A 16,126-nucleotide genomic window follows, 5' to 3' on the forward strand; every position below is an offset into this window, starting at 1 on the left:
CAGGACAGTCCTGGAACCCACTAAACTTCTGAGTGGTGAGGGGCCTTTGGGAATGAACCTCCCTCACTCAGAGGGGACGGTGTCTCACCCTCTAGGGTGGGGAGTCCTGGTGCCTGGGCTTTCTCTCAAGAGGGGGTCACAGATATTAGGAAAATGTCTCAAGTTCCTCATTGTAGAAGTCCCTGAACGAAGGCAGGTTGGTTGAAATATGAGGGAGAGTGGATGTTAGAGCCAGAAAGCAGTTAGCGGTTGGTGGCCACAGAGAGGACAACAGGTACAAAGGCACAGGCTGGCCCCTGGCAACAAACACGTTCGGAGTCGGAGAGACTTTCCTAGGCACATTGCTGAATTGCTGGATGCAAGGCCCATTATAAATCTTTGATCCCCCCCCAACCCCCACCTGCATGTGCGCACGCACACACACACGCACGCACACACGCGCGCACACACACGCACACGACCAGGAGCAGCGTGGCCTACTGAATCACTTCCCAGGTCGGCTGGCTTTGGGAGGCAGGGAGTCAACAGGCCTGTGACAGATGGCGTGTGAAGTGCGAAAGGAGTCCAGGTGACTCCAGGGTTTTCCACCGGGACGCTAGAAGGAGGGACTCACCGTTCTGAAGACGGTAGGGCCAACTGTGAGGCAAGCAGGTGTGGGAGAGACGAAGAGCTCGGTCATTCCAAGTTTGAGATGCTAAGTGGACACAGCTGGATATGGGACTCTGATGCTCAGGTGAGAGGTGCACAGGACGGAGGCACACACGGAGGTCTCTATGGTAGAGATGTTATTTCGGAGTCACGAGACTGGAAAAGATCACATGGTTGGCGGGGCGGGGGGGGGGGCGGCAGAAAGGGGGGCAGGGAGAGGAGGGGTACCAGCGAAGGAGCAGACAGGGCAGCACGAGGGAGACAGGAGTGTGGCCTGCGGGGCGGGGCTCAGCTCTGCCCAGCGCCGCTGGCAGAAACGTATGAAGACTGAGGCCTGAACTCGGGGAGGTCTCTGCTCCCTCAGTGAGGTGTGGACGTGAGCCCCAGCCGGAGCGGGTTCAAGACAGAACGTACCCCAAGAGCAGGAGTAAAGAGCGTGGCTCCGCGAAACACTTGTTAAGTCCGGGCTGGAGTGGAGGGAAGAGGCTCCCTCTCGTTCCACCTTGTCACAGGTTACGTGGCTCTCACGGTCTCACCCTGCCAGAACCGGACCAGCGTGACCGCGGTCAGCAGAGGCAACCCCTTCCCTCATTTCCTTTGTAGAGAATCCTCCGAGGAATCTGAAGGGTGCCCCGGGAGCAGAACAGAACCCCGGACAACAGAAGGGTCGGGTTGGGCCAATATACAATGAATTTTGTTGATTCTTTTCTGAAAAGATACTGGGGTGTGTCCCGGGGCAGCTAAATGACACAGGACACAAGTTCAGTTTTGCAAATCAAAAAAGTTTTATAGGATTCAAAGAAAAAAGTTACATCACACATGTTCATTTAAATAATGTCAAAGTCTGTTACATAAAACATAATTCTGAAACATTTAAAATTTTATTATTGAAACTACAAAAGGCTCAAAGTCAAAAAAGATCAAGCAAACTGCTCAGGCAATAAAGTGCACGGGGGGGGGGGGGGGGGGGGGTAGTGAGGAGGGGGGGTTGCCGCAGGGGCCCTGCTCCCAGCAGAGGGACTCTGCTGGGACAACACAAGGTTCTGGTTCTCAGGATAGTCTTTTTCAGATGGAAATTCTCCTAATTTATAGTCTTTCAGTCAACAAAACAGAGGGGGAAAAGTTTACAGAAGGTATTTTTAAATCTAATCAGGAAATGGAAGTAGAAATCAAACCCATTTTAACACATCTATTCTTTACAAACAACACTGCTCAGAGAATGAAATTTAATGTAACCAGCAACCCGATTCTCAAACACCCTGTGTTATCAATAGGACCTCCATTACTTTGCATAACTAAGAAAAATATGCAAATTGAATGCCATTTACGACATAGAGTCAGAAATATTTATGCTGATTTAAGATGTAAGTAGAAAGAGAAAAGACGGGGGGGGGGGGGGGGGGGGGGGGTGAGGAAACATGAGCTACAATATTTAATTATGGTTCTCTTGCACCTGTCTTACGTCCCATGACCTGTAGGAATACTCAACAACGAAGTGTACAAAAATGTGAGGGCCATCTGCACATAACAGCCAGCACACAGACGTGTACATCAATTAGCGGTTGATACTAAAGGGCAATTTACAGGGTGTCCAGGTGATGGTTATCATACTAAAAGGACCTGAACATAAAACCTAATTGTATTTATTTAATATTTCACCTTACCATCATTTTGATAAAAGTAAACGCCAATATAACAAAGACGCAAAGGCAAGATCTAAGTACACGAGGCACAATAAAACCCGTTCCCGGGCTCACAAAGCGGTGCCACGTTCACACGTTCCTTGCACGCACCGTGTCGCCTGGATTCCCAACGCCGTCCAGCAAGAGCAATCTCCGTGGCTCCCCGGACACCAGGGCCACAGTGTCTGTGTAATTAGGGCTTGAGATCACACGGATTCAAAGTGCTGCTGCGGGTCTCATCTTCTAGGCGGATTGCAAAATACCCCGTTCCAAGTAATTTTGTCTGGTCAATTTCCTTCAAATCAAATGAACGAAAGAGAAGCTGGGTAGCACCAGTGCCATAGAGCGTAACTCGCATTTCCTAGAGTTCTTAAATAAAGGAATCGGAATATTGGAGCTGGGCGGTTTGCATGTACACTTTAGCTCAGATCAACTGTACTTTGGTGGAAAGTTCCTCCAACCGGTAAGGACATTTTCTTCTTCTCTAAGGAGTCACTGTACCCATAAAACACTACGTGTAAGGCCACAGCAAAAGAAGTCGACTGACGACTGACGAAGCGGCTGGGTTTGAGTGCTTACATTACCTTTTTTTGGTGTTTGAGGTACAAACAGGCAACTAAGCAGTTTGCTCTCGGTAAAGCGAGGGCCCCCAAAGACGCAGACGCTCAGATCCGACAGCAGCTCACCGCTCACCGGGTACCTATCAGGTATTTTAAATTATTCTCTGGGGCACATCCTTCACAAGTCACACTACCGACATAAATGACTCGTTCTACTTAACCAAAATTTTGATTCCTTGGGCCACAGCCTTAAAGGAATGGTTGCCTGGAATTTCCCTCGAAAATGCTATGAAAAACTTAAATGCAAATCCCTTCCCCACCCATTTAAGAAGCCCCCATTCAACCAGTTCTGATTCGTAACAATTCTTAAATCTAAAGGGCCTGATTACAGACTTGTAATTTTTTCTTTTTGTGGCCGAATAATGTGCCAAATTGACTAAAAGTAGAGTTATTGTGAAAAACATCGTTGAACGCTGAAAAGAAGACTGTAAAATCACCTAGAAAGTGGTGATCTGAACACCAACAATATAAATATTTTAATAAAAAACAGTATAAAAATTAGTACCCTGTCTCATTTCTATAAAACACGAATAGAAAGGCTGTAAAAATCCAGATTTTGTAAACTTTATTGCCAAAATGTCTATTTGAATGCTGGTGATTCCGATGATCAAATTTTCTTCCATTTCCTCAAAAAAACAAAACAAAACTTCTGAAACTACGAAACGTTATCGAACAGGGTCCCAACCGAAAAAGGAAAAGTTAACATACTTTCATCAGAACCAGCTCCCCACTTTCTCCTAGCCCCCCACAAGAAAAAAAAATTTTTTTTGGGGGGGGGGGACAGTTCCATTCCTGAAAAATGCTTTTTAAAATTCGCACTGGCAATTCCCTGGCTGACCTCTCAGGCAGAGGCTGGCAGGCCCACTAGCGGGCTCCCGCATTTCTCAGCCGAGGCGATTCCGTTCAGCTTGCCAACCTCTGCCTGCCAGCCAGGGGTCTTCCTGGCGGTCATGTGGCGCCGGGCGTGCTTCGTCAGGTGGTCACTGCGCATGAAACGCCGATCACACACGGGGCACACAAACTTCTTCTCCCCGGTGTGAGTTCTGCGGTGGCGAGAAAGTTCATCAGAACGGGCAAATTTTTTATCACAGCCATCCCAGCTACAGTTAAAAGGCTTCTCTCCTAAGAGGCAGGAAAACACACATTAAAGAAGACGTAAATGCTCAGCGGCTTTACTGGACAGGTTAATTCATGTCACTTTTAAATTCTGTTCATCAAAATCTAAGAAAGTAGTATTGTCTTATTCTGGTACTGAGTTATTCAAATGTCAAGAATTCTTCCAAAATGCATTTCTTTTTGCCACACCCAAAGTACAGAATATACATGTCAAGGCCCGGAGATGTCAAACTAATGTCACATTTCGCAAGAAATTTTTTCAAAGTTTATTTATTTTGAGAGAGAGAGAGGGGGGGGGAGAGAAGGGGGGAAGAGGCAGAGAGAGAGGGACAGAGAGAGAATCCCAAACAGGCTCTGCATTGTCAGCAGCGTGAGCCCGATGTGGGGCTTGAACCCATAAACCACCATATCATAACCTGAGCTTGAAATCAATGCTCCAGCAACTGAGCCACCCAGGTGCCCCAAAATACACCCAGGTGTTTTTTAAATAAAAACAAATCTTTCATTGGTATAGCCTAGGGTAGGGGGAAGATTCTTGAAAGAACAATTCCTTCCCTGAAAAGCAGAGCCCCTTAGAGGCACCCATTCACTCCAATACAGCCAGGACGCTCATGCCTCAATTCTAAACCCTGCTTCATTCTGCTAGTCGGAGCTGCCGATATTCAAGCTCTGATGTGCTAACCAAAACCCGCCTACCTGAAATGCATTGTGGAAAACAATACAATGATCACTCCTTCCAGTTCAGCCTTTCCTACACTGTGTTCCACAACTCGCTATCGTCCTACAAGCCATCAGCAGACATTTCGGTGGAAGGGAGTTCCAAGATCAGGGGTTTATACTACAGACCCTGCGTGACCGGTTATTGCACTGACATTTATGTAAGAGTGCGACCCTCCGAAAGGGGAGCTTAACAAGCAGACTATTTAACCACAGGAGCCTCACAAGCAAAACAGAACACCAACTCAAGGAACAAGAGTGCCACAGAACATTAGAGATATTCTAACCTAATCTACTAAAGCTGAAACTCTACCAGGCAGCTCTCAGACCTCAGTCAAACACGAAGGCCACCAGCCCCATGTAGCTATGTAAGTATAAACTTAATGAAAAATTTACTTCCTTGGTCCCACTGTCCACATTTCAAGCACGTGTGGCCAGTGGCTACCTTAACTGGGCAGAGAACACTTCCCTCGTTGCCAAAAATTCTACTGGACCGAGCCGATGAGATAATAAAGATGTCACCAAGTCATCAGAGTCTCGGAGTTCTTCCGAACAAAAAACTATATATTCCCCCAAATGAGAAAACTCCATGCCCTTAAAGTTCACATATTTTTGAATTCAAACTTTTCCATACTTTAGCGAGACCTTTCCCCAGAGGGAACCAAAATAAGTTACGCTGATGTTTACGGAATGTGAAATTCATGTTTTCTAAAATGCTGAAAGAAAGACTGAGGAGTTTCCGGCAATGTGAAGAGAAAGGGACAGTACGAGCACCACCTGAGAAACCTATCAAAGAACCACGATCCCAGAACCACACGTTCTATGTGCGGGGATGAGCGGACGGCATGTTCCAGAAAAACCAATGATGGGTATGCTAATGTGAACCCCACTCCCTACAAGACCACGAGGGTTTTTCAGGACCAAAGGAAACAGGCCAGATTTCCTCTCCTCCCGGTGGTTTTCACGTGTCCCTCCCACAGGAGGCAGGCTCAGGCGTGTCTCCTGAACACAGGACCCGGCGTCCTCACACCTGTCAGTACTCACCTGTGTGAGTGCGGAGATGCGCCTTGAGGTGGGAACTTTTGAAGTAGGTTTTCCGGCAGCCTGGGACGTTGCAAACATAATTTCTCCTTCGGGAAAAGTCTACCTGAGGGGCACAGTTCTGACCGGAGGCGATGAACACTGGAGCAGGGGCCAGGGGCAGGAACCTTGTACTGCCCACGGCCATCCCGCCGGGTGAGGCGGCGGCAGGCGGGGGCAGGGGCCCCTGGGGCAGAACGAGCATCACGGCTCCCTGAGGCACAGGCGGCCCCACGAACACAGGCTGGGGCACCGGAGCAGCGTGGGGTAGGATGGGTTTCACGGTCCCCACAGACACCTGGGGAGGAGGCTTCAGAAAAGCCGGTAACGTGCCACTCTGTCCAGTCACAGGGATCATTTGGCAAAAGACAGGGGAACTGGGGACAGGGACAGAGATCACAGGGGTGGCTTTCTTCGGCAAGTCACTTTCATAATTCTTTGGTGAGCAGGTTTGAACTGCGACAGGCCACACTGCCTGCTGGCCTCTGTCCGTGGGGATCAGGCCACCAGACTCGTGCAAGCAAGGCTGACAGGACAATGAGTCAGTGTTCAGTAGATTGTCCGTGAGTCGTGTGCCCAGCAAAGCTTCGATGTGTCCCAGAAACCGTGCTTCTCCTTCTCTGTTGACGGAAAGTTGGCGTTCTTGAACCTGGGCAGTAGGAATGTGGCCAGGAGCAGGACTCCCCCCGGTGTGGCGGATGACACTCGTCACCACGGGCCTGCAGGAGGGGCCGGGGTCTGGCTCCAGTGGCTCTGGCTTCAAACCAGGAAGGCCCCTCTCCACCTTCCCGCTCAGCACTTGGGCTGCCTCAGCAGAGGCTGGGGGGACGGCCGTGACCATGCACGCTTTGGAATCAGTTACTTGGGAAGCAACAAGTGTCCCTGTCGATGGCTCCACAAGATCAGGGCTCTGAGGAGGAGTCATGCACTTAAAAAAAAAGTACTGTGTGAAAAGGTTGTTTTGGTTACATTTTAAAGGGGACTTACTTTGATCACGTTGTCCCCAATGCCTTCAAAGAGTATCTAGAAAAAATTCATCCAAGCCCGCTCACAACGGCACCCAGCACGTTTCAAGGCAACGTGAGATACCTTACTTTCTAGGCTTCTTCCCCCTTATCGGACCTCTCCCAAACCAATCAATTTGCTTAGTTTTAAGAATGTCAGTGTCCTGGGGCACGTGGGTGGCTCAGTCGGTTAAGCGTCCGACTTCAGCTCAGGTCATGATCTCACAGTCCGTGAGTTCGAGCCCCCCCCCCCCCCAATCAGACTCTGTGCTGACAGCTCGGAGCCTGGAGCCTGCTTCGGATTCCGTGTCTCCCTCTCTCTCTGCCTCTCCCCTGCTCATGCTCTGTCTCTGTCTCAAAAGTAAATAAAAACATTAAAAAAAAAATTTAAAAAAAAAAAAAAAAAAGAACGTCAGTGCCCTCCTGGGCTTGCACGGCCACTGAAACGAGCAATTTGAAGTATTAGGACTACAAAGGAGAAAACTAATTTATATTCAAAACAAGAGCTTTTCATAAGAATTTTTGATTCTCAATTTTTTTCAAAAAAACCCCCCGGCGTTAGCCATTTCACACACACTTATCCAGAGCCTACTGGATGCGAGGTAAAAATCTGTTGGAACGATCCCCAAAGGCCAGGCTCTCACCAGCGGCGCTGCCTGAACCGAGCCTCCCTCGTAGCACCCAACACCTCCCGCTTACGGAGCCCGGTGCCAAGTAACTGTGCGAGGGGGTTCTGGCCCACTGTTTGTCTAATTCTCCCCACTGTCCACAAGTCCCTTCTCCTCCCTCCTCCCAAGTCTGCCTTCCACACTCTCCTTCCAGTGCAAGCTTCCAGCCCAGCACCACGAGATTCTGATTTTCGCTTCTGTTACCAACGGACTGTCCTCAACTTCTCCAAGCCGAGAAGCGGTCTCTCCCAGTGATTCTGTAGTGCCAGCAAGGCGAGAAAACAAACACGAAACCTTGCTTGACTGCACTCAACTGGCACACGTGAGAAGCGGGTTGCTCTGGGGAGGCAGAGGCCAGCACTCCAACCCAGCTAAGGAAGGCCGGAGCCAAAGCACGGGCTGTCTCTGGCCGCCACCCGTCTTTCCTGATCCCGGATGGGGGCATCGGGGCGGGGGGCGGGGAACTAAGCCCCGACTCTGCAATACCCCAGGGAAACGAGTACATTTTACCTCCTCACATTGATCTGCAGATTTCATCTTATGAACGCTGTACCCTGTGGCTGCACGCTATGATCTAGCAACGGAAAGAGCGCATTTTGAAGGGAGAAGAGAAGTTTGCACCCTGAGGGTCCACAGAGGTTATGCACTTGACTAGCAGCACGCCAATGACTCTACCCGCAAGGTCTTCAACACATTTATTTAACGTAATCCAGCCACTACACAAAATGCTCTTCTCCCCGCTTCTTACCAGAGTCGATAAAGAATCGAAGTCCTTTGGTAGCTCAGGTGCGGCTGCGTCAACATGCACAGTGGTAGTGACATCCCCAGAGTCAGAGACAGGCGTGAGAGGTCTTATCTTTAATAGGTCACCTTTCTGGGATCTTTGACCCCAGGCGCTCATGCAGACAAGAGCCTCAACGGCTTCGATGTCATTCTGCTCCAAGACGCTGCACGTAGACCTTTCGCTATCGTGCCGCTTCCTCTCCAGGATCGACTCACAGATGTCCATGAGGTCCACCTAAAGGCGACACAACACAATGGCTTCTCAGTCCGGGGGAAGCTGAGGGCGCAACCCCGAGGGGCGCATGGATACGCACCCCAAGCACGTGCACTACACACGTAACACACACACATGACCACATACAAACCCCGTATTCTAGAAAAATACGCCAATGGAACATTCACATCAATTTCACTTTTTTTTTTTTTTTAAGCCAACGTTCTGAACAGTGAGGACGACTGGACTCGGCTGGCAAGACACTGTCCACGGAAAACCCCGATTGTTAAAAAAAAGTTAACGTTTTCCTCCAGTAAATGACCAGTAAGCCTTTAATGCCACAGGTGTAAGCCCCGGGGGAGAAACGGACTCGGACTCTGAGTCTTCGGCTGGCGAGAGGAAACATGGCTCTTCAGAGTTGGCACCGCATCCCTACGGATGCGTTTCTGGAACTCTCTGAAGCACTGAGCACAGCCTTCTAAACTCAGGGCATCACCACTTGCAGAACTTCCCGGCGGCTGAACTCCACGTGTGCCAGGAAGGTGGAGCCCATGCTGGTTTAGCCCTGTTCTCCACGCTCAGAACACTCAGTCACTCCTTAACGCCACAAGGCTAGGCGGCAGACAGGAAGAAGAATTTTAAAAAGCTACTGCAACCCAGGAGAGGGACATCTTTCCTGCGTGTCACACCAGTCTAAGCAGGAAGGGGGGACAGAAGCAACTGGAATCCACTGATCCCTTCCCAAAGACCCTTTAAATCTGCAAAGATACAGGTTTCCACTCAGCTCGCCTCAGCATCAAATCCTGCTTTCCCGCAGGTCCCCCCAGAGCAGGCCAGGATCGTGACCGCCGCTGGCCGGGCTTCTGACCTCGGCCTGGTCCCCGGAATCAGGAGGTCACAGACAGGAGGCTGTGGACGGCAGGTATGCAGCGCACTCAGACCTCTCTCTCTCAAGCCCTCAGGGTCCTCGAGTCTCGACGACCAAGGTCCCAGCCGCCTTCAAGCCCGGACACGAGGTGGCCAGGGCTGAGGAAATAAGCACCCTACTTCACCTCCCCCACCCCGCCTTCTTTTCAGCTTTGCCCCGCCCTCTTCCCCTCACCCATCGAATGTGGTCTTCACGCCAGCTTTGCCCCGCCCACCGCATCTGGTCTTCAGGCCAGTTTTACCCCGCCCCTGCCCCGCCTTCCCGTCCGCTTTGCCCCGCCCTCCACCCCCACCTACCTCAAGTGGTCTTCAAATGAGCTTGCTCCGCCCCCTAACGTACCGCCCTCCCGACAGCTTTGCCCCTCCCTGTACCCCCACCCACCACCTGTGGTCTTCAGGCCGGCCTTGCCCCGCCCCCTATGTACTGCCTTCTTTGCAGTCTTGCCCCGCCCCTCACGTACCACCTTCCTTCCAACTCTGCCCCTCCCCTGCCCCGCCTTCCCGCCAGCTTTGCCCCGCCCCCTACGTCACCCACCGCCTGCCGGCTTCCCGCCAGACTTTGCCCCACCCCCAATCCCGCCCACCCCACCCCCCGCGTGCCACCTTCCCGCCAGCTTTTACCCCGCCCCCCTCTCCCTTTCCATCATCCGGACCCCCGCCGTCCGCCGGTCGCGTTCCCGCCCGCCGCGCCCCGCCCAACGGCCGCCTCCTCACACGGCCTGGTGACGTCATGGCTGGAAATAGCCCCGCGCTGGGAGCCGGCAAAGCGGGGGCCGCTGCGGATACTCCAGACAAAGCTACGCGTAGGGCGGCGCGGGGCACACGCCCCCGCGCCACCCGGCGCGTCCCTGCACGGCTGCTGCCCCTCCCAGCTCCTGAGCCCGCTCTCGCCCCTAACCGCACGGCTCCGCCAAGGCCCCGTGCGCGTCCCCGCCCTCCTCCACGCCCCGGCCCCGCACAGGCGGCACGTCCCCGCCTCGCCCCGCGCTCAGATGGGCGCTCACTCACCGCATGCGCGTCGCCCGGGCCCACGGAGCCCGGAGTGTGCATGGTGCCGGAGGCCCGGAGGCAACAAAGCAGCCGCGGGCGGGAGCTCAGCGCACGGCAGCAGCCGCACGTGCGCCGCGGGCGGCGGCAGCGACCCTGAGCTCCTGCGGCCGGCGCGAGCCTCCGCCCGCCCGCGCCGCTCTGCCCCGGCGCGGCCCTCGCGGTGCGGGAGGGGCGGGGCGGCCGCGGAGGGAGCGGCCGTGGGGGCGTGGCGCGAAGGCAAACCAAAATACACCGCGCCCCCACCGGGGCGGGGCCGGGCGCCCACCAGCCAGTCCGCGCCAGGCCCTTGCGCCGCCGGCCAATGGGCGCCGCGGGGAGCCGCGTGATCGGAGCCTGGTCGAGGCGTGATCTGGCAGGGCGGGATGCGGCACGTGTTTTGGTCCGAGCGAGGGGCGGGGCCTGAGGACCTGGAAAGTAGGGGAAAGGTCCCGGCGGCAGCGGCGGCCGCGGCGGGACTGAGGGGCGGTGCCCATGGTGCTGGGGAAGTACCCTGGCAGGGCTGGCTGGTGAGTGCCACGCCGTTTAAAGGGGTACCGCCCGCAGCCTGCCCAAGTGCAGGACCTGTGGAGTGAATTCGACTCGTAGAGGGAACCCACTGGGTTTTGCTTGCTTGTTTTTATTTTGATTGATCTATGGTCGGCTCCTAGGAGTGCGTCCCTGACCAGGAAGAGTTCTGAAAGCAGGCTGGCTGCAGGTGACACTCCTGCATCCATGGCTCCTTGCAGGCACCCAGAGCCCAAGCCTCTAGACCTGAGCCTGCCTTTGACGCCCCTTCCCAGGTAGCTCTGGGCCGCAGTTTCCACTCTTTTAAGTGGGAGCGGGAGAAACCCACCCATTCTTCCCAGACCCGGTGTAAGCGTCACCCCCTCTAGGAAGTCCTCGGGCCTGAGTGAGATACCCATCGACATCTTTCTTTTTCCCTGTATTTGGGTTGACCATGACTCTGGGTATGGTTTATCCACTTCTGCAGCTCTAAGTTCTTGAAGATCAGGGACTAATCTGTGTGTATTTGTACCCCTGCAGCCTGCAGCTCAGCGCAGGACAGCCTTTCATCCACTCGTGCTGCCCACACTTGCTGAGCCCTGATGTGGGTGGGTACAGCTAAGGTGCAGAGGCCACAGCAAAGAGTCCTCTGCCCTAAAAGCCAACGGCAGGGGAAAGTAGAGGATCCCTGCACTGTGGGTGCTGTGCTCTGAGCAAGAGAAGCTCTGGGTCCAAGGGACAGGCCACAGGAGCGGGCAGGACCTCCTCCTTATACTGGTGAGGCCAAGGGATCTGACCACTGCTTGTTCCTCACAGGCCTGGTTGGGTAGAGGCAGGGTAAGTTGGCCGCCCTCTCTCCATTTCTTCCTCAGGTCCTCCGTGGCACGGTTCATGACCCGTGCCTGTTCTGTCTCTTTAGTTATTTAATTGCCTCCCCACCAGAAGGAACCCTCCCTAGGTTAGGGAGCTTGTCGGATTCACTGCGAACTCCCGGTGACTGGCACACAGTAGTGATTGGTTGGATGAGCCACTGAAGCCAAACACCCCCCTGCCCCACCCCCGCGACTCAGCCATCCTGCCCACACCTCTAATTCCGCGTCCTGGAGACTGAACTCACATTCTCCCCACATCCGGATTGCTCACCTCTGGGAAGGGCGTCACCAGATACCCCGCTACTTCTACCCAGACACCAGAGTCACTTTGGCCCCTTCCCTTCCCTGCACTTGCTTCCTTTCTCCCAGCTACTTCGTGCCTCCCCTTCTTCCCAAGTATCTCTCAAATTACTGGCTTGTCTTCATCACCCACTCCTGCCCCAGCCCAGGCCACCCCCCTTTCTCGCCTGAATTCTTGCCGCCTCCTCCCAGCATGTCTCGCTGCCTCCAGCCTCATGGCTTTCCGTCTGCTCTTCATCACACTGCTAGGATGATCTTCTGGAAGCAGAGCTGGTACCACGCTAGGATGCAAACTCTCAACTGGCATCCGAGTAGCTACTGGACTGAGCCTCGCTCGCTCGTTAGGCAAGAATCTCTGACCCTGCATAACCGGCCCAGGCCATCGTCCCTCACCTCTACCCAGATACCGCTTCTGCACGAAGCCTTTCTACACACACTCGCACACACACACACACACACACACACACACACGCCACATGGTGGTTGCTCCCAAAGCCCGGATGCTGGTCCTGCCTGTAGCCCGAGGGGCGTTGACATGTTTCTCAACTAAAGACGCTTACAGTCATTCACTCGGGGACATTTCTGAGGCCCCGGTCGGTACCAGGCCCCACAGACCCTCAGACAGGGGTGGGCAGCCCAGATGTGGACACAGAGGACTCCTATGCGAAGGGGCCTTCTGGCCACGACGTATCTGCAAACATGCTGTTTACGCAGAGGGTGGTGCTCCGTGCACCTTCTGAATCTTGCCGGCTGGTTTCGCGACGTGTCTTCCAGGGTGTGACCGATCAGCTCACGGAGACCAGTCTCATGCCTTGTCAGGGTTAAAGAATATTACCCTACAGGCAAGTGACATAATTTTTTTAAGCACCCCTGGCTAAATCACCAGGGTGCTTAGGTTAAGTTTGCCAGGGCCTGATGTCCAAGCATGGTTTGCCCACGTGCAAGGGGACTTACCAGATCGCTTCCTCCAACTGGAATTGCTGGGTCACCTACACGTTTCGTTCTGTTCTGTCCTTTTTCCTTTGGGTAAATGTTACGGAAGTACAGTACAGATGCAGGAAAACGTGAAAAGCGAAGGGTTTTCTGAATTTTCGCAAAGCACACGCTTGTGTCACTGGCACCCGGGGCAAGAAACAGAACCACCCGGGTGCCCCCCACCATGGTTCCTCACACCATAGGATATTGTACTGAAGCTTGTACAGAGAAAATCCCACAGTGTGTTCTTTTTTGGGTCTGGCATGTAGTTGCGTGCAGTTGGAATTCATTTATTCTTGTGGCTGTAGAACAGACCATGGTGCCTGGGCCCATTCTTCTGTTGACACATCCAGATTGTTTCCAGTCTGCCATGAATAATGCTGCGATAAAAATTTTGATACCTGAGTGTGTTTATTTCAAACTTAGAAAGATTGTCCAATGTTCCTCCAAACATGAACTTGTGCCTGTTTATCCCCCCAACAATGGGCTGCAGAGCCAGTCCCCTGTTTCTTCACAAATGCTGGGCCTTCGCGAATTTTCTGACCTTTACCAAGCTAAGTGGAAAAGATGAGAACTCATCATATTATATTGTATTTCTTTGGGGGAGTTGCCTTTGGAGTTTTACGTGTATTTAAAAGCCATCTTGGGCGCCTGGGTGGCTCGGTCGGTTAAGTGTCTGACTCTGGCTCAGGTCACGATCTCACAGTTCGTGAGTTCGAGCCCCGCGTCGGGCTCTGTGCTGACAGCTCGGAGCCTGGAGCCTGCTTCAGATTCTGTGTCTCCCTTTCTCTCTACCTCTCCTCTGCTCAGTATGTGTTGAGGAGGACAAGGGGTCCTTGTCACCATGGGGATGCTGGTCCGGTGCAGGAAGAAGGACTTGCCTCATGGGAGAACAGGGGAAGGGAGAGAAAATGGCTGGAGATCCAGGAAGATTCTGGAATGGAGAGGAGAGAAGGCCAGGGTGTTCACGTATGATCCACCTTCTTGGTGATATGGGAGTCATCTACCGGGGAGGGGGCCCTGACATTTGGAACAGACACGGCCAGGGATCGTGACAGCGATTGCCCTCCACACTGAGGTCCCTGTCGCACTGTTGGACTGAATTCGACTGTTGTCCTAGCTCCTGGTATGGTGGTGCTGGGTCACCTAGAATGGGCCTCTTTCTCACCTGTGAGTCTCAGCTTCCTGACTTGCAAAATGGCGGTGGATGAGCTTCGTGATCCTAATCCGTCCCGGACCATGATCAAGTTGGTCTTTGTGGTTTTGTTGCATTGTTTTTTTCATGTAGTTAAGTACCACCTAAGGACTGTTGTTTATTCAGAGACCATCTTCTCTTCATGTTTTCTTGTTAGAATGTCCTGTGTTGTAGGCAGAGGCAGGGATCGCAGACGGGACAGGACGCCCTAACCTGTGAAAACAAAACACTGGCCCTCCCAGGTTTGTTGGGAAAGTCTGTGGTCAGTGAAATGCCCAAATCCGGGGATCTCTGGACTAGATGTTTTCTGAGGCCCATTCCATCTCTGATGACCGTGATTATCCAGGGGCTGCCTGGACTGGCCTCCAAGCTCAGCTAGAGAGGCTGACTTCAAAGCCTTGGAGGAAACATGGGTGGAGCTGACATTCCTTGCACTCTGGCCTGGGTGCCCCCCTCCCCCCCAGAGCCCTGGACCCACAGCAGGCTGACTCACTCCTCCTCCTGACCCTCAGTACCCCTCCCCCGGGTCCCCAACTGGCAGTCCCAGGCGTTGCCAGCTCCTGAGTGTTTTGGCCTTGGCCGGAGCCCAGCTGTGGAACCAAGAGCCGCAAAGCAAAGCAGGCTGCAGGGGGGATGGGGGACAGGCAGGGGGCAGGCAGAGTGGATGTGAGGGGACAGCTGGCTCCCCATGGGGCCTGGGTCCCATCCTTCCCTCTTTCCCCCTGGCTTGAGCTCACTGGCTGGAAGCCACACAAGGACCAGGACGTGCTGCAAACTGACTAGCTTGTGGACTGTGGTCCGGTTAACTAAATGACCCACTTAATCACTGACTGACTGGTGGAGGGATTAATGAGTCACCAACCCACCAGTCTCCCACCTGTTGGGTGATCGATTCACCAACCGTGGGCATCTGCCATGCCTAACACCCTAGGGCCCCTGTCCCCACCCCTGCTGGGGGCACTGGCATTGGACGGGCTTGCGAGGGTAGCTGAGGCATGCATCATCCAGAGCAATCCATTCATTTTACAGATGGGGAAATTGAGGCCCAGCGGGTCCGCAAGGAGCCGCTTTGCTCCGGAGAGAAATGATAGTGATGTCTAATGTGAGATATAGATAGCTAGATAGATAGATAGAAAGAAATAGATATCTATATCTATCTCTGTGTGTGTGTGTGTGTGTGTGTGTGTGTGTGTGTGTGTGTGTGTATATATATGTATTTTTTTAAGTAGGCTCCACACCCAGCTTGGAGCCCTATGCAGGGCTTGAATTCATGATCCTGAATCAAGACCTGAGCTGAGATCAAGAGTCAAACGTTTAACGAACTGAGCCGCCCAGGTGCCCCGCTGAGTGGAGTTATAAAGGAGGTTCAGCTCAACAGACATTTATTAGGTATCAAATGTGGGTCAATGCGGGTCAAGAGTTCTGCAAGGTGCCAGCTCTTCCTCCCTTTTAATCCTCTGGTTCAGCCCCATTTTATGATGAAGAAACTGAGAAGTCGAGAGGCCAAGCCACCTGTCCATTGTCGCCGGCTGGGGCTGCCCCAGCCGGGACCCGTTTTCCCAGGAAACAGGTGCTGAGAGCACATGTGAGTCCCTGTAAGTGGGCCTGGGGTGGCAGCGGCGCCCCCCACCAGACACGAGGGGAGGGCCCAGTCTCGTCCCTCCAGGGGCGGGGGGGGGGGGCGGTGAGTGAGGAAGCTCTGCTCCTGCTCTGCTTCTGCTGACCATGACCCCCGTGACCCTGTGTCTCCGGCTCGAGCACAGCCTGTGTGTTATGTCCTCACACCTTCCAA

At 53.4% G+C, this 16,126-nt stretch overlaps 1 protein-coding gene across 4 annotated transcripts; it reads right to left on the reverse strand.

Moving 5' to 3' along the window:
* Nucleotides 1–1,409: 1,409 nt before the first annotated feature.
* On the reverse strand, nt 1,410–10,684 carry KLF11 (KLF transcription factor 11). Of its 4 annotated transcripts, none has more exons than XM_027077870.2 (4): nt 10,468–10,679; nt 8,284–8,553; nt 5,828–6,791; nt 1,410–4,072 (listed from the first exon to the last, which is right to left on the reverse strand). In XM_027077870.2, the coding sequence occupies exons 1-4, from the start codon at nt 10,507–10,509 to the stop codon at nt 3,792–3,794; spliced, it is 1,557 nt and encodes a 518-aa protein (XP_026933671.1). In that variant the 5' UTR covers nt 10,510–10,679; the 3' UTR covers nt 1,410–3,791. The 4 variants fall into 4 exon arrangements, with proteins under 4 accessions (XP_026933671.1, XP_053057229.1, XP_026933672.1 ...); XM_053201254.1 differs by lacking the exon at nt 10,468–10,679 and adding an exon at nt 10,174–10,333 and having other exon boundaries at nt 5,828–6,806; XM_027077871.2 differs by lacking the exon at nt 10,468–10,679 and adding an exon at nt 9,401–9,568 and having other exon boundaries at nt 5,828–6,806.
* Between the last annotated feature and the right edge of the window lie 5,442 nt (nt 10,685–16,126).

This window comes from Acinonyx jubatus, chromosome A3 (assembly GCF_027475565.1).
Source record: "Acinonyx jubatus isolate Ajub_Pintada_27869175 chromosome A3, VMU_Ajub_asm_v1.0, whole genome shotgun sequence".
Taxonomy (NCBI): domain Eukaryota; kingdom Metazoa; phylum Chordata; class Mammalia; order Carnivora; family Felidae; genus Acinonyx; species Acinonyx jubatus.